This window comes from Engystomops pustulosus, chromosome 5 (genome assembly GCF_040894005.1).
Source record: "Engystomops pustulosus chromosome 5, aEngPut4.maternal, whole genome shotgun sequence".
Taxonomy (NCBI): domain Eukaryota; kingdom Metazoa; phylum Chordata; class Amphibia; order Anura; family Leptodactylidae; genus Engystomops; species Engystomops pustulosus.
In genome coordinates this window covers 77,323,145-77,346,950 of record NC_092415.1, presented here as the reverse complement: position 1 = coordinate 77,346,950, position 23,806 = coordinate 77,323,145, and the positions used below count along the sequence as shown (strand labels likewise).

At 39.7% G+C, this 23,806-nt stretch overlaps 1 protein-coding gene across 8 annotated transcripts in view; it reads right to left on the bottom strand.

Annotated features, from left to right (window-relative positions):
* Positions 1-23,806, bottom strand: part of DCDC2 (doublecortin domain containing 2) — a 123,548-nt gene that overhangs the window by 17,905 nt on the left and 81,837 nt on the right. For all 8 annotated transcript variants that reach the window (XM_072152440.1, XM_072152445.1, XM_072152443.1 and 5 more), the window contains one exon: positions 870-970. In XM_072152440.1, the coding sequence (XP_072008541.1) occupies positions 870-970 (101 nt within the window). The remainder of the gene's footprint in view (positions 1-869; positions 971-23,806) is intronic.

The window sequence follows — 23,806 nt, the reverse complement described above, 5'->3', positions numbered from 1 at the left end:
TGAGGGCAGGCTGTATACTTTTTGGGGCAGGCTGTATACTTTTTGGGGCAGGCTGTATACTTTTTGGGGGCAGGCTGTATACTTCATGGGGGCAGGCTGTATACTTCATGGGGGCAGGCTGTATACTTCATGGGGGCAGGCTGTATACTTCATGGGGGCAGGCTGATTGTATACTACTTGGGACAGGCTGTATACTACAGGGGGCTAGCTGGCTGTATACTACACCCTCGGCTTATACTCGAGTCAATAGGTTTTCCCATTTTTTTGTGGTAAAATTAGGGGTCTCGGCTTATACTCGGGTCGGCTTATACTCGAGTATATACGGTATATATATATATACCATAGATTTCTAGAAATTCCATAAGGAATGACTAATAAATCCATGTAATGTGATGGCGAATATATAAAAAAGGTGACTTCAAAGCGCTGACTGGTCCAATTAGTGCAGCATTCATAATTATACATTCAGGAGGTATTTAAGAGAGCTATAAAGCAGCTATAAAGATCAGCTTAAATGTAATCTGACCAAATCTAGAGACCCACTTTGAAGCCACAGCAGCCTCTCCTAAGGCTAGATTTATAAAAGGTTACCTAAGGCAAAGTTAACATTATGCAAATCACTCCTTAAAAATAGTAACATTTACCAATCTATAACTCTTAAAAAAAATAGCCTGAAAAAGCTTTGAATGCTCCAAATTAAAAGCACTCGTCTGCATTTCCACTTTAATTAGCTGCTGGAATATGAGCTTTAAAATGAGTCCTTTATAGCTTTCCAGCCTCAGCTGCTGGTGTTGAGCGGGCGAACAATTTGTATTATTTTTCTTTTTCTCATTACCATTTGATGGCTTAAAAGCTGTAAGGCAAATTACCTGATCAACCGGAACCTCCACTTTAGTGTTTTCATCTTCCTGAACTTCTGATGCCCCCCACATTTCTGATCTGTCTTCACCAGCTTTGAAAATGCCATCATCTGCACAAGAAAGCAAGAGAAAATATGGTTTTACTGAAATATGGCTCGACTCTGGCCCTCTGTGGCGGTATAAAACAACTACAACTCCTGGATTGAACATTCAGAAAAACAAAGTGGCACATGCAATATTACTGTAGTGATCACACAGCCATCTGAGATGTACTAATCCTCAATGAAAGACCAGAATATTTCATAACATCTTGCGATTTACAGTTGTAAAGATTCAAAAATGAATCAAGTAAAGCATTGCCATACATATAGATGCTCATTCCTGCTTATATGAATATATCTTCCTGCAATGACATAATGAAGAAACCAATACAGTCTAGAGCTAAGGGTACATTCAGACGGCCATCTGCTTGCCAGGACCAGATCCGGGTGAGCACTCCTCAACCCTCCCTTCTCTATAGGCAGACGAGCCAATGTCCACATATTGAACATTTCCTATATTATGCTTTACAGTCTCCCGTGAGGTGACACACCGGGAGCTATAGACTTTTATTGTGGCAATTGAATTCGTCCACAATTCTGGCAGTCTGAATGTAGCCTAAGGCAGAGCAAGTTGCAATGGATTCCGTGTTCTGCCATTAAATGTATAAATATCCATTAGGGGGTCCCCACACTTAACTTTGGGGCCCCAGAAATACCAAATCTAGCCCTGAGTAGAAAAATATTATAAATCAGCAGTCATGTAACCTAATGGGCGGCTTCTGACTCTAATGCATTCACCATGCGATACCACAGTTGATGGCAACTACAAGCACTATACTCAACAAGCAGATATACACAAAGATCAAATGGTTTCTTTACAATGCTTCTTGGTGGTATAGCTATTGGGGTTGACCATATGAAGTCACAGCAGCCTTCTCCTCTCCATCCTCCATATAGGCTGCCGTGATTTCATGTAATCACATACATGATGTAAAGTTTGCTATTCTTAGAAGGCTAAAGGACCTGCGATGATGTCACTGGTTACATGTCATGAATGTAACACAAGGCACTGTGTAAAAAAATTGACACAATAGTTCCCATCTGTCCATAGAGCTTTATATGTCTGTAGCTGAATATTAGCAGACAGTCCCTGAGTACAAGGAGGCAAGGCAGTGATTTGAAGAGACACAGAGCTGTCAGTCAGAATAATGGGGCGTTGTTCACTGCCAGCCTGAGAGACAGAAGAGTCACAAACACCGCATATGAGTCAAAAAAGCTGATTTGCATATCAGAAAAAAGTCTGTAATGAAGGTACAGAGCCTCACTTCCAGCTAATTTTAGGTGATACAGAGAGGACTAATAAACCCTTAATCAGCAGGCATCGTTAGTCAGGTTGGTCAAAATCTGGTGACAAGTCCTCTTTAAGCCACCCATACAGGTTTCTGTATGGGTCTCCTGTGCGGAGAAGAGCAGTTGCTTGGCTGTGGTTCTAACAGTCTGGATTGGAATGAGTTCAGATCTGAACTGTTCAACCCCTTAAATACTGCAATAAATGCTGTGACAGCAGGATTTACATTCCTTTTTCTCTCATCCTATCGGCACTCTGCATGCTATTGGGTGGTGCCGACTCCTCAGGAGGACAGCCTGAAATCAAATGAAGGTCCCTGAGTATGTCATTGCCATATGCTGCTCGATTCTACCTCAGAAAGGGCCTATATGCTGTACTGAAGAGACGCAAACATGTAAAAACATTGCTGTCTAGAGTTGGTAGTTTGTTCCTTCTGGAATAGATACACTGGTTTGGGTTTAATTCCTCATCTTGTCATTAAGCTTCCTGAAAGTCATGCTTGATGTTAAATGGGCTACCTTTCAAGGTAGCAAACAGAGGCATTGTTTCCCTTGTTCCATCCTGGAAAACAGATTTGCTTATTTCTCAGAATCCACCAGTGGCTTCAATGGCTATAAGTCTCCATATGCCTAAAGGGCGGCCTTATTTGGCAGTCTCCGTAAGGAGTCTAGCAGCCTACCAGTAAGTCTATGCAAGTGCATAGGCTGACATTACTAATACATGGATCTAAGCCAGAGAGATCCCACTGTGTGGCGAGAGATACTGACAGGAGTCGGGAGCATGCAGCATTGCTTAAACATTATATCAACATTATGCTAAAATTGAATTAGTATAAACATGGTCTAAATACAATGGAGCAAACGGAGAGTTAATAGAATGTAACATATGGTGAGCATACACTGTACACTTCAAAGTATCTTCTCTGACACTGTCCCGTCAGCACCAGGCAGATTATCACAACAAACGCCCTTCCTAAACTCCAGCAACTCCACTCTTACAGTGGAAAGGATTACAATGGTCAGAAACCAGTACTGATACTTCCACAGATTATCATAACAAATGCCCTTAAACTCCAGCACTTCCGCTCTCACAGTGGAAAGGATTACAATGGTCAGAAACCAGTACTGATACTTCAATAGATTATCATAACAAATGCCCTTAAACTCCAGCACTTCCGCTAACACAGTGGAAAGGATTACAATGGTCAGATATTTCAAAAACCCATTAATCAAACACAGTCTGAGTATTTACATAATTAAAGGGGCAGGAAATTTGCTGCACGATCTACGTGGCACAAAGACAATTTTCTTAAATGTTAAACAAAAAAGAAAAAGAGATGTGTATATGGGATAAATAATACTTTATTAAATCATGTAATAGTTAAAACCAGCTTTTTTTTAAGTCTCTTTATTAAATTAAATCAAATTTCCATTAATACATTGCATTGTTTACAAACATATTGATAATCCATTTCATAATCACAATGTCAACATCCCAAAATCTTAACATGCAGTTAAACACATCATATACTGTACAACAAGAAAGTTCAATAACCTTTCTATCTTATTATAAGGTTAGAGACCCCTTTTCCGTTTCTATCTATCGTGTATTTATATATTAACCATTTTCCCTCCCTCTCCCCCCTACGTCCTGGCAGCAGCAGCGTGTGGAGAACTACAAGCTATAGACAAATAAGTTGTTTATCTGGGGAGGCTGATACACTAGGACAGGGGTCGGGAACCTATGGCTCGCGAGCCAGATGTGGCTCTTTTGATGACCGCATCTGGCTCGCAGCCAGGGCCAGGGCCGCATCCAGAGATTGGGTTTTTAAAAAAGCCTGGCTTCTCTCCTCCCTCCTGCGCTGCAGACATTACATTACTGCAGCTGATGGCCCGATGGATGGTCATGCGACCGGAGCCCAGTAATTGTGTACATAACACTGACGCTCCGGTCACATGACCAAACACTAAGTCTGCCGGGACCTCGTGCTGCTGGAGCTGTGCCTGACCCTCTCCTGCAGGAGTGTGAGGAGGGGGGAGGGGCTGCAGCTCATGTCTGCCGGGATCCAGCTCAGAGAGCAGAGCCTGAGCTTCCTGTGCAGCCTCTGTACAGCCCCCTGCACTGATATCCTGGGGGATTTATTTAGAAGACTTCTATCTCCACCACAGGCTCTAAGGATATAAAAGTAACTGTAAATGTGTGTCATATGTATTGTACTGTGTGTGTAGTACCAGTGTGTCATATGTAGTGTACTGTGTGTGTGTGTAGTACCAGTGTGTCATATGTAGTGTACTGTGTGTGTAGTAGCAGTGTGTCATATGTAGTGTACTGTGTGTGTAGTATCAGTGTGTCATATGTAGTGTACTGTGTGTGTGTGTAGTATCAGTGTGTCATATGTAGTGTACTGTGTGTGTAGTATCAGTGTGTCATATGTAGTGTACTGTGTGTGTAGTATCAGTGTGTCATATGTAGTGTACTGTGTGTGTAGTATCAGTGTGTCATATGTAGTGTACTGTGTGTGTAGTATCAGTGTGTCATATGTATTGTACTGTGTGTGTAGTAGCAGTGTGTCATATGTATTGTACTGTGTGTGTAGTAGCAGTGTGTCATATTTATTGTACTGTGTGTGTGTGTAGTAGCAGTGTGTCATATGTAGTGTACTGTGTGTGTAGTATCAGTGTGTCATATGTAGTGTACTGTGTGTGTAGTAGCAGTGTGTCATATGTAGTGTACAGTGTGTGTAGTAGCAGTGTGTCATATTTATTGTACTGTGTGTGTAGTAGCAGTGTGTCATATTTATTGTACTGTGTGTGTGTGTAGTAGCAGTGTGTCATATGTAGTGTGCTGTGTGTGTAGTATCAGTGTGTCATATGTAGTGTACTGTGTGTGTAGTATCAGTGTGTCATATGTAGTGTACTGTGTGTGTAGTATCAGTGTGTCATATGTAGTGTACTGTGTGTGTAGTATCAGTGTGTCATATGTATTGTACTGTGTGTGTAGTATCAGTGTGTCATGTGTATTGTACTGTGTGTGTAGTATCAGTGTGTCATATTTATTGTACTGTGTGTGTAGTATGAGTGTGTCATATTTATTGTACTGTGTGTGTAGTAGCAGTGTGTCATATTTATTGTACTGTGTGTGTGTGTAGTAGCAGTGTGTCATATGTATTGTACTGTGTGTGTAGTAGCAGTGTGTCATATGTATTGTACTGTGTGTGTAGTATCAGTGTGTCATATGTAGTGTACTGTGTGTGTAGTAGCAGTGTGTCATATGTATTGTACTGTGTGTGTAGTAGCAGTGTGTCATATGTATTGTACTGTGTGTGTGCGCAGTATCAGTGTGTCATATGTATTGTACTGTGTGTGTGCGCAGTATCAGTGTGTCATATGTAGTGTACTGTGTGTGTAGTATCAGTGTGTCATATGTAGTGTACTGTGTGTGTAGTAGCAGTGTGTCATATGTATTGTACTGTGTGTGTAGTATCAGTGTGTCATATGTAGTGTACTGTGTGTGTAGTATCAGTGTGTCATATGTAGTGTACTGTGTGTGTAGTAGCAGTGTGTCATATGTATTGTACTGTGTGTGTGCGCAGTATCAGTGTGTCATGTGTATTGTACTGTGTGTGTGTGTGTGCAATATTAGGCCACATGCACATTAACATGGGGGCATTTTGCAGGCCACAAACAATGGGCTTTGTCCCATTGTCTACAACCCATCTGATAACGGTGGGGTGAGTGGTACTCTAAATGTCCAGAGTAAGTGACTGTGCGGGATACAAAGACGGCAGGTCTTTCTCCTGTCGTCTTTGCATGTATGAGGAGGTTCTGCAGCAGCTGAGGCTTGTGTGTAACAGTGTATGTCCATGCTGTACTAGGAGAGAAAAATATTACACATTTGGCTAGGAAAGATCCAGAGTGTAGAGTGCTGGTCTAGACCTATTGGGAATCAATATTTACATTCAAATTGCATTGCTGCAAATAGAGGTCTTTTGACCAAAAATAAAGAATATAAAATTTAACTTTTATTTCTATTTGTCTAATAGCGATTCAAAACTCAATCTGTAATTGTTGTTTGAAATCAATATACTGAATCAAGGCTATTATTAAAATCTTTACGTGATAGCGGAAGGTGAGTATTATTATATATCAGAAACGGGACCTTTGGAATGTAAACCCGTATAGTATGTGTGTGCAGGTTTCCTGCTATGCAGCTGACTGCTATTTGTATATCATAGCTCTCCTGACAGTCCTGGCTCTCCTGACAGTCTCCAAGATTAAAGGAGGATAACTGCCGTTGATCCTCTCTTCACTTGTGTTCACACATGCTCTCAAGGAGGGGGTATTTGTAGGAAACTTCAGGCATGCACATGCTCTCAAGGGAAGGGTATTTGTAGGAGATGACAGGCATACATATTGACATACACACACACATATATCTATCCTGGTATCCAAATGGTCTGTATACTCAAAGTTTAGAGGTAGTTGCTAGATTGAACTAGAAGATTTCTCACTGCAGTCTGACAAATCTAAGTTCTGTGGCTAACCTCCGCTTTCTATCACAAAAATTAAAAGGTTTTTCGTTCGGTCAGCCCCCCCTGTACTAGGCCACCACTGGACCACAACAATGGTAATTCCCTGTAAAATAAAAACTAGATAATTTACATTGGAGCTTGCCATGCAGGACATCTCGCCCAGCACTCTGGCTTCTTCCTTCTTCTGCGCACGCCTGAAAGCTGCATCTCTCATCATCAGGTGGGAAGGAGCCAGATCCAGGCAGCACATTAAAAAGAAGCCAAAGTGCTGGACGAGATGTTATGGATTGCAAGCTCGCATGTAAATTATCTAGTTTTTATTTTACAGCTAATTACCATTGTTTCGGTCCAGTTGTGTCTTAGTACAGTGTCCCTTTAAACATATTGTACGGCTCTCGCCGAATTATATTTTAAAATATGTGGCGCTTATGGCTCTCTCAGCCAAAAAGGTTCCTGACCCCTGCACTAGGATATAGAAAAAACACTATATTTATGCCTATGTGTATCCCCAAGTACAAGGCTGATTCACTCTCCAAAAAAAACACCAAGCGTATAAATACGCTTGGTAATTTAATTGTGTAAGCGCTGTCTGGATCTCGGTAGTAGTGATGTGCAGCTGCCGCCTGCTAGTGTGTAAGGGACAGAGCGGGCAGCAGAGCTCAGACAGAGAGCAGTCACGTACACTGCAGACGGACCCACTACACTGCAGATTATCTGCTCCTCCCCCGCAGAAGAGGAGCTCAGGCCACACCCCCTCAGCACGGAGCAGTCACTGTCTTCTCCCAGCTGCTCTGTGTCCAGTGTCACTAGCATATAGGGAGCAGCAGGGGAATCACATTACACTGAGGGGCGGGGCAAGGCACAGTCTGGAGGACAGGACATATGACCATTACTGGGGTCTCTGCTCCTCCTCCCCTCCTGACCCGTCTCTCTAGCTCTAATATATACAGCTGCACATGTGCACTAGCAAACTTAGCAGAGTGAGAAAGAAGGAGAGTGGAGGAGTGTTTGATTCCAAAGGTGTATGTTGTCATCTGTGGTTGTGGTCCTGTGCCTGCTGTGGTGGTCCTGTGCCTGCTGTGGGGGTCCTGTGCCTGGTGTGGTGGTCCTGTGCCTGCTGTAGTGTTCTCACAGGTTTGTGTGACTGACCTGCTCCCAGGGAGTTCAATTAATTAATAGTGGTTACCTGAGCCTGACATAAGATGTATTCAACAAAGTACAAAATAGTTATGATTGAGGTTCTATGCATGGCTGGACTGCATGGGACACATGAGGGGACAGTGCTTGTACAATGGTCCCCAGAGCTTACAACCTATGAGGAGGGGGGAACATAAGAGGTGACAGTGCTTGTACAATGGTCAAAGAGCTTACAATCTATGAGGAGGAGGTGACAGGGCTTGTACAATGGTCACAAGAGAACCCCATAAAAAGTGATCAAAAAGTAACATTTACCCAGACATGCTCTGTAAACAAAAAAAAATGTTCTGCCCATTGTTACATGGCGATGCAAAAACAAGCAAATTTCTTACAAAATGAGTTCTCTATTCTTCAAAACAAGTTAACCATAAAACAGCTATATAAGTGGGGTATTCGCCGTAATCGTGATGACCCATAGAATAAAGATATCAATGCTAAAAAAAAATTCTAAAAACCATAAACAAAAATTAATGATTTTTTTAAGCCACCTTAAAAAAAAGAGTTCATAAAATCTGGTTATTACCTATTGAACCCCCTGGAAATGATGTACCTGAAAAGTGGATCTCATCCACACAAAAAAAATAATCCCCAATATGTCCAAATTACATAAAAATAAACATTTTATAGCCTGTAAAATGTGACATTGCAGATCTACTCTGATTGGCTCCTCCTTCCTTTCTATGCCCGGCCGTGCATCCATACAGCAGTCACCACCACATATTGGGCATCCTCATACTCTGAGAAATTGGGAATCAAACTTTGTGGAGTTTTTCGTCATTTAATTTAAGGTCTGTAGGTTTGTTCTTAAGTTGAATTTGTATGTCGGAACTGTATACTTTATCATTGTAACCCCAAGCCAAATTTTTTTTGGTCTCTGTGGCAACTGGATTTTAAAAATGTTGGATTGTCATTAGAACCAGGATTAACAATAAAGCTTAATTGTAGACACCTGTGATAACTGTTATAGCTGTTATAACCTCCTATAATGAAACAGGGCAAATTTTAAAAATTAGGCCTGGTCCTAAAGCGCTAAAATGGCTTAGACCAGAAGGGGTTAAACAGCTGAAGAGGAGATTTGCCTAATTACATTGTTGTCAACATTGGGTTTACAGGATGCATGTGTTAACATTTGTTAACACACACATTAATGTTATTTTTACATGTACACATGTACCCATTGGAATAATACAGCATGCAAAATTCAATTTTCCCAACAAAAACTGTAAGTCCCTCTGGAAGATCTTCTGCAAATGTCTAGCCCTCTCCACATCCTGGCACAACCCCTCAACCTTAGCCACAGGCAGGCGACACTCCATGTGACAGGAATCAATAGTAATCCCCAAAAACTCAATGCACAAACTTGTCCTGTCCCTTGCCAATGGAACCCCAAACTGCTGCGCTACCCATTCCATGATTCCCAACAACAAGTCACACCCCCATAAATATGCCGACCTTATAAACAGAAAATCATCCAAATAATGGATAATTGACTGTACTGCCTCTACATCCCTGACCACCCAGCCAAAATTAACTAAAGGCTTCAAACAATGTGCAGGACAATGAACACCCCATCGGCACCTATCCACCAGGAAACTCCCTTCCCAAAAACATCCCAACAGCCACTGACTATCTGGGTGGTCTGGAAGCAGCCAAAATGCAGCTTCGACATCCATCTTTGCCATAAGGGCCCCTTCCCCATAAGTTTTAACCCATTCAACTGCTGCATCGGAAGACGTGTAAGCAACCGAACACAGTTCAGGCGCTATGCCAGGGGTCAGGAACCTTTTTGGCTGAGAGAGCCATAAACGCCACATATTTTAAAATGTTATTCCGTTAGAGCCTTACCATATGCACATGCCGCCCAGAAGATAGGTAGTCCCAGTGTCACGGGTGCCCCTACGATCTACATATTGGATCGCAGGCACACCCGTGGCCCTCTCTCTGTAGCAGCACCCCTTTCTGAGCTCACTCAACTCACCACTTTCCGGGTCTGTCCTGGCTGGCCAGCACGCCCACCGGCACTCACAGATTTAAAGGGTCAGTGCGCCGCTGATTTGCGCTGCCCACTTGCCGGTTCCTATAAAGACCGGCGGCTCCCAGCATTCCCCACCACAGCACATGCCCCCAAGTAGATAGGTAGTCACAGAAAAAAAAAATTAATATTGACTTAGCAGCGCTCCCTGCAGCCAGCTCCTCATCGCTCCCACGCTCTTCTCTTTGACCCAGGCTTAGACGATGGCAGCAATGGCGCCTGGGTCGTGCAAGGGACGTAGGCAGCGGTAACATCGCTGCCTGTGTCCAGTGATCAGTCTAAGAGACACACAGCAGACATAACTATTTATTAAAGATCAGTCTGAGAGCCAGAGGCAGCCAACAAAAGAGCCATATCTGGCTCCCGAGCCATAGGTTCCCTACCCCTGCGCTATGCTGTCATTCACTGACGCCCCTTTTGGATACGACAAATGGTAAATTAATCTAAACCTATTGGGCTCTTTCTTTGGGACTAGACTGAATGAGGATACAACTAAACCCTCAAGCGGCGGCTCAGAGATGGGCCCAGCCATCCTGCCCAAATCAACCGCTTTTTGTAACTTTTCCACTGCAGTGCACAGGTGTGCCCTCTCCAACAAGGCCGCTTTCTCCCTGTCCGGATATCTATTTAGATAAGGGACCATCGTGGGGAGTATTACTGATGTCCTCTGGGAGGGGCTCCTGAGCCGGTACATGCTTAGGGCTTAATCGTTCAGGCGGCCACAAACGACACTAAAGGCTTTTGCAGACGTGTGGCGACTCAATGGAAATCTACCACTTGCGTGGTAGGTATTTAAGCTAAATATATGTTAAAAGCTAAATATATATTTTCCAGGATAATGTAATATTTTCCTAATAGCTACCTTGTAAGGCCCCTTAACATTAATCATGACTTACTCCCATGAACTAGTCTATGGTCTCTCACCTAGCAAAAAAGGTTCCTACACTGTGCTGAATAGATGCAAACACATCAAAATAGCACTATCCACAGTTGGAAGCCTATTAATATATCAGTTGTGAATACCGGCCCTAAATCCTATGGAAGATGTAAGGCAGCAGTTTTTGGTCCACTTTTGTTAAATATGTAATTATATGGTGTGAAATTGATGAGGAAAAATCAAGCTATATTCTTCCTTATTTGAAACCTTTCCTTTCCTTGTTTGAAAACACAAATTCTAAACAAGGTATCTATTAAATATTATTGACTTGCAACAGATGGATGAGTCTTAAAGATTGAACTCATTCGACTGGAGAAAATTTTTGCATCTGACAAGACCAAAAAAGCACATATGTATAAAAAATGAACACACACGCCGACTAGACGGCTTTAATGATTTCCTTGCTCTCCACACACATGCATATGCATGGAAACATGTCTTACACAATCAGTGACTGAACAATTTATCACGGGTAACGCTCCAACATATGGTGAATATGGTGTCGAGCTACATCTTAGAGAGAAAGAAAATTGTGCTTTATCTCAATATTTTTTAAGTTGGTCCTAAATATTAACAGCGATTCTAAAGCAGCCAGTGTGAGATTCTGCCATTCTCTTTTATATAGAGAAAGAAGAAGAAAAAAAAAATCATGAGGCTTTTGTTCTTTTTCAAAACGTACAGGGCCTTGAGCTAAATGTTACACAGCAATATATCTGAGGCAGCCTCTTTTTTGTAATCTAAACACGTGCAAGTCCTTTGGCATCCTGGATAATCTATGCATATGCCTTTGTAGCTGAGGTAACTACATACAATAAAGTTAGGAAACCATTGTGTTTGAGAAATAAATAAATAAAATGAAATAAAAGCCATACAGCCAGGCATTACATCATCTTTATCTGAATTTCTGAGAACATAGCGATTGTTTGTAGTCCTTGATATGAAAGGGAGGAAAATACAGTTTACATGAATAGAACCATCTGCAGCTGGAGAAATGTCACGGCTGGTCCATGGCAGCTCTGTCTTGCATCTTTCCTATATCTCTTTTGTTTGACAACAGACCATAATTCTAAAATATGAGATTTTATTTTCTAGGTTAAAAATCTAGAATCTGTTTTCCATAAGAATTAAACTTAGGAAAATATAAAATAAATCTGTGAGCTGACACTGATGTCTAAAATGTTATATACTGTAGGCTGAATTCACACACATTTTTATTACCTTAGTGCATGATACAGAGATATGATACGGCAGACAAACCATTTTTTTGTTTGTGGCATTATGTTATGGGTATGTTTTTTTTTCCTAGCACACTGTCAGGACATTAAAGGACATCTAGCCTCTGGGTCCTACCTTTTTTTATAATACATAATAAGACTATAATAAGACTATTAATACGATATAACAATCACAATATCCACCAACCCCTCAGCCAACCTCCCACCATATTCCCCTTGCTGGAGAAAAAAAATAAGGAAAATATCCCTCATACCTATAAACCAATGATAGATTCCATTGATCCCAAATAAGGTTCAACCTATTCCTCCTCTATAACAACTCTTGTATACTTTGATCTTACCCACTTAATTTACCCTTCCCTTATCACGGGGAGCCTTATAATTTTTCCAATGTTTAACTAAAATCAACCTAGCAATAAAAGTAAGTTTCAGAACACCTCACACCAGTATCTATCAATCGTGGGACAAGCCCACAGAACACGAAAAATGTCTGTGTTGGACGTCTTACATCAATAACAACATGAATTATTTTTTACTCCCATTTTGACCATTAATAGGGATGAAAAATATATTCTATATGGAATATTTAATTGTGTACATCTTTGATTTGAATTAATAGAACAATTACAAACATTTTTTATACATCTCCTCCCACTGTTCTTCAGTGCACCTCTTTCACTCATTTTGTCGGACTAACATGTAACACATTTTGATCAATAATATTCAAAAAAGTGATAAATTTCAATAAAGTGATATATCCTTGCTAAATTCTTTACCTTCATTAGTGCATGGGATAGCTGCCTTTATTTGAATCTATCCTTATCAGTGAGTATCCCACAATTCACCCACAATTGTAACGGTGGCAATGCTCCCTCCATACCAAGCTGTGCAAAAAATTTGCTTCCTTCCCCTATAATGGTGTGAATGCAAAACCCCCTTTAATGCCTATCATATTCCTAAATCTTGTCCAACTATTGACTAACAATTTTGCAATCGGAAAATTATACAACTTCCAGTTACCCAGTTGTCCTGATTCAAAAAGAGCAAACTAATTATACCTGGTCTTTACTAAACTGGATAACGCAGAAAAAATTCCATTCCTCCATTGGCACTTTGATGGTGTACTATAATTATCAAAAGGAAACAAGATAGATTTCTGTAAGTCAATCTAAAACCCTGAAACCTCCCCAAACTCACTAATCACTCTCATGGCCCTAGGAACTGAGACCACCGAGGCAGAGGAGGATATTGTCCGCAAATAACATTCTCTTTCTTTAGAGCCAGAGGCTCAATAAACATTGCTAATAATGGTGACAGGGAACACCCTGTACCCCATGTTAAGGAAAAAAGGAAGAGTCATCACCGTTAACCCTGATACAAGCTTTGGGTGTAACATAGAACAGTTTTACACACTCAACAAATCTCTCCCCCAACCCAAATCTAGACATCGCCTCCCTGAGGAAGATCCCCTGCACCCGGTCAAACACCTTTGAGGCGTCCTAAAGACAGGATGGAGCGGGTCTCCACTGGCCCAACTGTTGGCTAACAAAGAAACGCCTAATAATTGTTCTAATGTTTTCACCCAAAAGGAACCTGCACTGATCCTCATGAATAAACGATGGAGCCAACTTCTTCAAGCGATTTTCCAAAAGTCTAGCCATCAACTAATCGTCCAAATTCAACACAGAGATAGGGCGGTATGACTCACTTTCTATCAAATCTTTATTCTTCTAGTGGATTAAAACTATGATTGCCTCATACCACAAATTGGGAAATTTACCCACTAACTGAGCATTTTCCCAGACTTTCACTATAATAGGGAAGAGTATATTGCCAAATCTTCTATACATCTCAAGACGTAGCCCATCTATCTTCAGGGAAACATTATGTCTACAAGAAGCCACTGTCTCCTCCAATTCCAAAACTGAAATTGTATAAGACAATCTTGGAAATTGTATTCTGTCCATGTATGCCCTTTTATCCTCTAATGAAGCATCCAAATCTGAAGAATAGATATATGGAAAGAATTGCAAAAAAAATATCCTTAATTTCTTTCTCCTTTGTAGTAATTTCCAGAATTTTTTGGCTGATTTCTAGTTAATTTCTGCTATTTCTTAGGTCTCTGTAATAACCCCTTAGAAGGCAATCCACTTTCACAAAGTGCTTTCTGGTCTAGGCAAAATTGTTTTTGGAGGGCCTTATTGGTCAAGAATTTATTATACGTTTTAAGTGATGGGGGTCTGTTCTTTTTTTTTTTTTACTTCTCTTGTACTTTTTCTGTCTAGCAAACTGTTTACGCATATAGAAAATTTCAGAATTTAGTATTCCTCTTACAAAGGATTTCAAGGCATCCCAGAATATACCCACATTGCCAGTCTATTAGCTTCTATATAACAATATAACTTCTTAATCTTATCTTCGTCTGTCAATCAATAAGGAATATGTTTCCAATACCTTGTTGTCCCGTTTATAGTACCCGCTAACTCCAAAAGTGAATGAATGGTCTGAAATATTGCGGCTATCATAACGCATTTTTGAAACTCAGTCAATTGCTAATTTCTTTTCCAATGCTAAATCGATTCTTGAAAAGGAATTGTATATGCGGTTATGGCATGAATACACTAGCCTTTTAATTTTCTCCATATATCTATTTATATGGAAGAAGATGGTCTCCAATCGGCCCCATTCATAAAGGACCCTTATAAAGGTGATTGCTATAACGAATGTGCTGGGGGCCCAGGAAGCAGACCACCACCAATCAGATACTTGTTTCCTATTCATAGGTAAGCCATCTACATTTTACAATTAATACTACAATTAATCCAAAATCTTTGACAACAATTGCAGTAGGATGCAATTTGATTTTAAACTCCACATTTCAAAAGACAGTCCTCTGTAGTCTGGCTACACTAGTGTAAGCAGAGTTATCTACTTTCCGTCAATTTACAGCGCCCAAAAATGGCTATGACATATATTAATTGTGTCTGAGTTTCCACTCCGCCAAAGCCACGCCAATATACATGTACATGCATTGTTATGTACAATTGGCATACATGCTAAAAATAACCTGAAAACAATCACCTGTGGCCATAAACTGAAACAAGCAAGTCCCATGTAATACATACAATACATATTATAGCATTTTTCAGTTCAACTATATACAAAAAACCCTTCTTAGCAATACACATGGTGTGAAGTTTTCCAATTTTGCATATATGTGTATATATGGCAAAAACCTTTATGAAAATACATGATCATTTAAATGTTACCAACATAACATTAGGCCAGGCTTCCTAAGCGGCTGTTTACAATTCAAGTCATGACTATAATGCACAAAATAAAATTGTGCTCAACAATTTGGCAAGAAAAAAAAACTGTCATTTTCAATAAATGAAAGAGATAAATGGAAAAGCCGTATTTCAATTCAAAAGGCTTTTAGCCGATTTACGTGGAAAACAAGTGGAAAAGGAAAACTGTCAAGAGAGCTCATTATTTCCCAGTAACATCACCAAAATCCTTTTGTACACTCTAATAAACAAGAAAATTACATGCATGCGGTAAATAGCAAATGAGTTATAAATTCAAATAACTAGTCCAAAATCAATATATTTTAAATAATTAAGCATGCCAATTAATACCTTTTGCCCAATTCTCTTTTTTTAACCATTGACGACTATAAAAAATTTACTGCGGCACAAATTATAACATTACACACAGCCATTTAATGCATTTCGAATCTAAAACTGATTGAAGTTTAGCAGTAGGGATAAAAAAAATCATTGTAATAATGGCCCGCTCTGAATATTTTATGGAAATCAGAGTCATTTATTAACTGTAAGCTCTGTATGTAAGCAAGAAAGTTAATGTGACCATAAACATTTTTAATGTGATTTACCACGTTGGCTGCCTCATAAAAATGCAAAATCAAATTAAAAATAAAATGTAAAAATCTTTGCCTCATTAAATCCCATGGATTGCTGTGAGGGATGGAGACGGACACATGAGTTTATTATTTGCTGTCGATAATACAATTTGCTGGAAAGGGGAAAAAAATGGAAAAGCAAAATGATTATGATATTAGAGAAGGTATATTTCAATTAAAAAATTAAGCAGACAAATAACAATCTCTGCTTAATAAAAATCCATAAAGTCAATGGCATCTGTCATGATTAATGCTTCAAAATAAAAAAAATGCAAACTAATTTCCCTCACTGTCTCCGTCTACACGACCACTGGCTTTTGGAATGAGTGGGATCTGAGTTATCAGAAATCACATTATTGGGTATTACAGTGGCCTCAGAAGACAATTAAAGGAAATCAACCTCAAAATATAGGATAAACTACATACTAATAGATCCAGGCGTCATGACTGTGATAATCTTATATTTGTTATCCCCGGCCTCCTTCCTTCTAAAATCAACTTTTATAATTATGCTAATTAGCTTGATAAGCCCGGGACACTTGCTCATAGATCCAGGCACCTTGACTGTGGTAATCTTATATTTTTTTTATTCATGGCTGCCTTTCTTCTAAGAATCAACCTTAAAATTATGCTAATGAGCCTTAAAGGCTCTGGGGGCTTTACCATAGTCATTCCATGTTGTAGATTCACAGTCTTTTACATTGTGCAGTAGCACTTCCCCCTCCCACTATGTGCTGACATTTACTCTGCTGCAGTGAGAATACATTAGTCAGAGGGAGGGGTGAGAGAGTGTAACAGCCTGTGAATCTTCAGCATAAAGGTGATCTGGTAACACCCCAGGAGCCCAACGGGCTCATTAGCATAGTTTAAAAGTTAAGTAAGTGATAATATAATGATAAGTGATTTTTTGGGGGATATTTGCTATGTTTTGTGCTTTAGTAGACATAACAATACTTGTGGATTGTGTACAACTTGCCAAACTAGTTAAGGATAAATACATAATATAAATGCAATCACCAAAAACTTTATTCTGGATGAGTTCACCCATGTGCCAACAAGCTGAAAGAAGTGAAAACACTTCTCTTTTAAACATACCGCCAACCTCTTGACAATACTCCAGACTGACAACCAAAGACAAGAGATCAATTTTTTTTAACTGGATGAAAAGGTGTTACAGTACAGACGTGGTCGATAGCATTCATCTTGGCCGTCAGTTCTATAATGTATATGTTCTTATTAATGCTAGAAGATATTTTGTGTAGTGAAAATAAAACTCTTTAAAGTTATGGCCAAAAATCTGTCTACTGTCTTGTGGTCCCAACAGGTGGTAAGATTCTGTGTGTGCTTTTACACCTTACCTTAAATATCCCCAAAAAAAGAGATGCAAAATGACTAACCGGAAACCTAAAAACCTTACCCAAAATATGTGTCGTGGGTTGTAAGTTTGGTGCAAAGGAATCTACTCTTTATTGCCATCAACAAAATCCGAGCAAATGTGACTTATTTCATAAAAGACTTCTCACCCAAAATATGTCACATATGTCAGTATTGTTTTGGCAATACCGTGAAGACTTTCCTCAGGATAACTCTATAAGGTGAAAAGGTTAGGACTTGCACATTTGTATATAATATATACTAGTCCAGTTATATTGGGGCTAATTTACAAATAATATCTAAAAGTTACACAGTGTAAAGATAGTTATCATCACAGTGGCGATACTGAATGACAAATCTTTCGTAATACAAGACTGTCTGGTATATCTTCTTTAAGTTATCAATGACTTTGAGATATTTCCTTAAAAAATTACACGAGAGGACACAGCAAAGCTCAAAAGAGACGGTGAAGTTTTTTTTAGAATCCACATACATTGTATCTCATTTCTTAATAGTGAGGCAAACGTGCCTTACTAATTTGCAGAGTGTGTCTGCAAACCCCTGAAGGACCAGGCCCTTTTTCGTTTTTGCGTCTTTCTTTTTAACTCCCCACCTTCAAAAATCTATAACTCTTTTATTTTTCCATTGTACTTCATAGTGGTGGTATTTAATATTCTGTGCCGTATATTTGGGATCGGTAAAAAAATTCTGAATGCAGTGTAAATGATGAAAAAACATATTTACGCCATTTCTTGAGGGTTTGGATTTTACGGCTTTCACTGAGCGCCCCAAATGACATGTCTACTTCATTCATTATGTCAGTACAATCACAGGGATACCAAATTTGTATAGGTTTTATAATGTTTTCATACATTTACAAAAATTAAAACCTCCTGTACAAAAAAAATTCTTCACTTTGCCGTCTTCTGGCGCTAATAACTTTTTCATACTTTGGTTTACAGAGCTGAGGGTGGTGTAATTTTTTGCGACTTTTGATGACGTTTTCAATCCTTCTATTTTTAGGACTGTACAACCTGTTGATCACTTTTTATTGAAATTTTTATATTTTTCAAAATGTCAAAAAATACCTTTTGCGACCTTGGGCACTATTTTCCGTTACGGGGTTAAACTCAGTGAAAAACAAGTATTATATTTTGATAGAGCGGGCATTTCCGGACGTGGCGATACATAATGTGTTTATGATTTTTACTGTTTATTTATATTTTTATGACTTCTAGGGAAAGGGGGGTGAATTTTAGGTTTTTTTAATATAATTTTTTTTTTTTTTACTTTTTAGTTTTTACTATTTTTAAGACTCCCTAGGGTACTTTAACCCTAGGTTGTCTGATTGATTCTACCATATACTGCCATACTATAGTATGGCAGTATATGGGGATTTTGCACACCATCTATTAAAATGTGCAAATCGCACATTGTAGTAGTCATTGCTGAAGGCATAGCACACAAAGGAACGCCCATCTTACAGCTCATGATGCATGGGTTATGTAAGTGAGGGCTCATTCAGACGGCTGTTTTTGACATCAGTATGCTATCCATTTTTTTTGCAGATACCAAACTGACCCGTTGATTTCTATGGGTCTGGTCCTGTTCGATGACATAAAGATGCGAAACAAACAGATGCGGATACAAGACAGACTGCACAAAGATATCAAACACAATGGGGCAGATTTACTTACCCGGTCCATTCACGATCCAGCGGCGCGTTCTGTGTGGAGGATTCAGGTCTTGCGGCGATTCCCTAAGGTAGTTCCCCACATGTCCATTAAAAAATGCAACGGGCTTTCGTACGGCCACAGCACCCCCCCCCCCCCCCCGATTTCCGTTGTGAGCACGCCGGCGCCGATGAGCCACAATCTGATCACGTGCGCCAAAAATCCGGGGCAATTCAGGGAAAATCGCCGCAAAACAGAAAAATTCAGATAACCCGCCGTAAAAATGCGATTCGGGCCCTTAGTAAATGACCCCCAATGGATTTGTCCATTAGAATGAGCCCTGAACAACAATTTTTTTCTCCGGTTTTTATCTTGCATATATGACTATTTATATAGATATTTATTTTGGGATATATGATTGCTTTATGATACAAAACATTAAATGAAGAACTTGTATTAAGCAGTGTGACAAGTTTATAGGGTACATACTGTGATTGGAATCCTATACGGTATAATAGGTATGTTCAATTCAAAATTCCAGGGCATATTAGCGGAAACTACAACCTACAAAATACTCAACATCGAGTATCTAACAGCTGCTTGGATAAAATAAGTAATGTGAGGCTGGTTTATAAATATCCCTTCACACTATATATTTTAATAAGCAGTTAGAAAATTTTTAGCACACATTATGGAAATCTAAAAAATCTAAAAATGAAATATGTATCCTAGCACTAGCTAGATAAAGAGGTGATTTGATGGAAAGTTTTAGAAGTACAATATTATTTCTGCAGGCATTTCCTTGTTTGTCCACTTAACCCATTCAGTCATCTAATCTCTAGTGAAATCCTTGGGTCTATGGTCACTAGTGGATTCATATACTTAATTGGTTGTGACTGGGAAAAAAATGACACATGATAGAAAGTGAATGCGCCGGCATCAACATGCATAGTTCCCTCCAGCAACTAGTAACCTTTCTTTGCCTTCTTACATCAAACATAGATGATAAGGCTCCACAATGAAATTGCTGCAGCAGATTTTAATTTAGTTATCTGCAGGAAACCAAGTAGAACAATATTTTCTATGAACAGCTATGCTGGGAGGAGGTATCTGGATGGAATATTATGCTAATGTTTTAGAGGATCTGCAGACAGGTAATTGTTCATGTATTGGGACAAGTATACATACGCCGACTTTGTGACAGGCAGAGCGTTCAGTGTCACATTACAATCCATATCATAAAAAGGAAATTAGAATACACTGAGGATCGTCTCAGTGCCTTAACTTGCCTTAACTGTCTCAGATCAAGCACTGCACACTTCTACTTTTCTCCTCAGCTCTTATGCTTCGAGTCTTCACCTCAAAATAGGTTTCTCTGGCCCGGGGGCTCATTATTACTGTATGTACCAGAACATGGGCCCACACAAGGCTCTAAATAGGACAGATATCAGCAGTTCAGCTATAAACCTCCCTGCTGATTTGGAACTCCTACATCAAACCTGTTACACCAGCATTTCTACATGAAATGCTACTATAGAATACCCCCTTATCTCTACTTCTCCCTTTACTGCCCGCTCATCTAGAATGCCCTGTGACATCTGTTATCCTTCCTCCATACTGGAAGTGCTTTGCTGTCGACGCTCACTGAAACCTATTCACAGGGGCGTAACTTGAGGGAATGCAGAGGGTGCGGTCCAACCAGACCCAAAAGGCTTATGGGGCCCATACAGTGTCACTTTCCTGTATAAGAAGACTAGTACTATAAACCATACATTATAGTTGGGGGTTTGGCACAGACTTTGAACTGGGGCCCAATCAGCTTCAAATTATGGACAATCTGCCTCACGTAGCGTGCAAGTAACAGCATTGGTAGTAAAGGTTTGGGGTACATACAATGTGACTATAGTAGATTAGAATATACTGGGGTTCATTTATTACATATATGGAAAATAGGTGATTGGGACAAATTCCATAACAACCAAGACCAAACATGGCAAAGCACTCTCAATATATCAACGGTATGTAAAAAATTATGGAACACACACAACTCAAAGTGATTTGCCTGACTGTTCCCAATGTGACACATTGAAATATGCGCCTTAAAAATCAAACTACTGGTATGCAATCCTCAGTTAGATCCAGTAATCTCATTGGCAAGCTTCTACTAAAAAGAATACAGAGACATTACTTGAGTGGTTTAATGTTCTATGAGACAATCTTCATATTAAATTCAAAATGTTTCCATTCTTTGAAATTCATTATATTCATTTACAGTACTGGTAATTTTCCAAAAAATAATTAGTACCTAATGATTTATTGGGACACCTACTGAGCAATCTCCTGGATGGATGGCGTTAGGACTGACAACCTGATTTCCTCTAATATATTTTCTTTAAGTTTTTCTCATTGTACTGATCTGCACAGTTAACGGCCATCATGAAACTCTTTACCATGTTGGAAAATGTACCCATATAAAGGCCCTTTAAAATACATTGGTTCTGAATATTTTCCCCATGTCACAGGCAGAATAAGTTTGGTTTTATGATAAACTAGTACTCATATTTCTTGGACCTGTAAATGTGACTGTGAAAAGCAAAAGGGAAATGCAATGAACCTTCTATAAATTTTACATTTTGGTTGACAATTGTCTGCAGTGCATCAGTTATAAGGAATTCTACGCATAGCTGTCAGCATTGCACCTATGGTTGGACTGAAAAGTACATAGAATACATTTTTATTAAGAATAAATTCCTGGCAATAAATACCATGCCCATTTCAACACATATCATTAGTGGGATCCTCGCTGCTACAACCTACTGGCCTAGAACAGATCAGACTGATCATGATTTATGGGAGGGAAAGTCTCATTATTCGCAGTTTCAGAGTGGAGCGCTGCTGTTTACACTACATTTAACTTACAACAGTTTAACAATGAGCAATTCCCTGGTGAATAATCTGTGGTTTCTAGCAAATTCATTTACAACACAGAATAATATTGCCAGTAAGAATGCAGATAAATCTTTCCTTTAATCTAGTCAACATATCTAAAGGGGTTGGAGGCCCTTGTCTCATAGGATTTATCTCACTTTATCTGTTGGACTGACAGCAGGACATCCAAGCCTTGGACAACCTTTCCAGTCAGGTATACCTTGCATCTGCAGGAACATTTTCTACACCTATTGCTTCAAAGGAGTCTGAAATAATTTCAGACAAATTTCTTTCCCAAGATTAAGTTCTGATCAAACTCCAGATTAAAATGGTTGTCTAGGGATAAAAATAAATTTGATATATGGTTGGGGGACACTTCTGTTAGGCTACATTCACACGAACGTATGAGGGACGTATATACGGCCGACGTATATATGGCGTGTATAAGTCCCCCATACATCGCAATGGCCTCACGGGGCCGTATGGGAGCGGTACGGCGCAGCACATTCGTGTGAATGCAGCCTTAGTCAGCTGAAGCTGAACTCCTGTTCAAGCCACCCAATTTCCCCTACCAGCGAATATTGGAGGAAAGATGGATTGGGTTTTTATAATGGGAACTCATCTAGGCAAAAGTCATCCAACAGTGGATTAAGCCACAATCCTCATTCAGAAAACATGCCAAGTGTACATGTGTATTGGTGTGTTGGAAGAAATCATTGTAAGATAACTGAGCATTAAAGTGAACTTGTCAGCAGAAATATACCTAATAAACCATTACAAGTATGTTGCCAAGCAGCTGAACACCTTCCAGATCATGTTTCTTTCATGGCCCAGGGTGGTGACATCATCCAGAAAATCAACTTTGAAGTGAGTTTAAATTTGCTGTATAAAGTCAAAGAGGAGGAGAGTTTAACACTGAAGTCAAGCTCTCTCTGTCTCAGAATGCCCCCTTCACTGTAATTGATGACCCTGCATCCAGAGACATTGCTATCCAGATCTACTGAAATTTGGTGCATGATGTAATTCATGAGAGGAGGTGTTCAGAGGCAGGGAGAGCTTGACTTCACTGTTAAACTCTCCGCCTCCTTGACTTTATACTACCAATTTACATTTCACTGGGTGATGGAACCATGTGGGGCTATGAAAAAAACATGATTTGTAAGATGTGAAGCAGCTAGACAACATACTGGTAGTAGTTTATTAAGCCAGTTTCTGATGACAAGTTCCCTTTAAACCAGCATTTTTCTAAAGTATAAAGTAGCAAGCAGTAGGCTTAAAGTGATTCATCTAATCAAAGACACTTAACCCCTACCAATAAGATAGGACCCCAACGATTGGTAGAACAGGGGATCAAAAATCGTCCTTATTCCTGCACCTTCAAGGAAATCTACCATTTGTTTTCATACATTGTGAACCAAACATACCTTGAGAATGCTGTAGTTACACTGATGCAGAAATATATCTTGTTTAGCCCTGATCTGAGTGGTGTTGCTCAAAATACAATTATAAAATTCAGGGCCTTGGCAAAGCTGGGTGCTCCTGGCTGCCATGCATTAACAGAGCTTCCTAAGCTGTCCAGACAGGACTAATCAACCTGAGCTGGATGACTCAAACACAGCAGCTGGGGGATGCTGCAGCGATTGATTACTTCTGCCTGTCAGGGACAACACAGTGATTACAGTGTTCTCTGAAGCAGTGCATAAAAGGAGAAGCACCGAGCAGCCACAG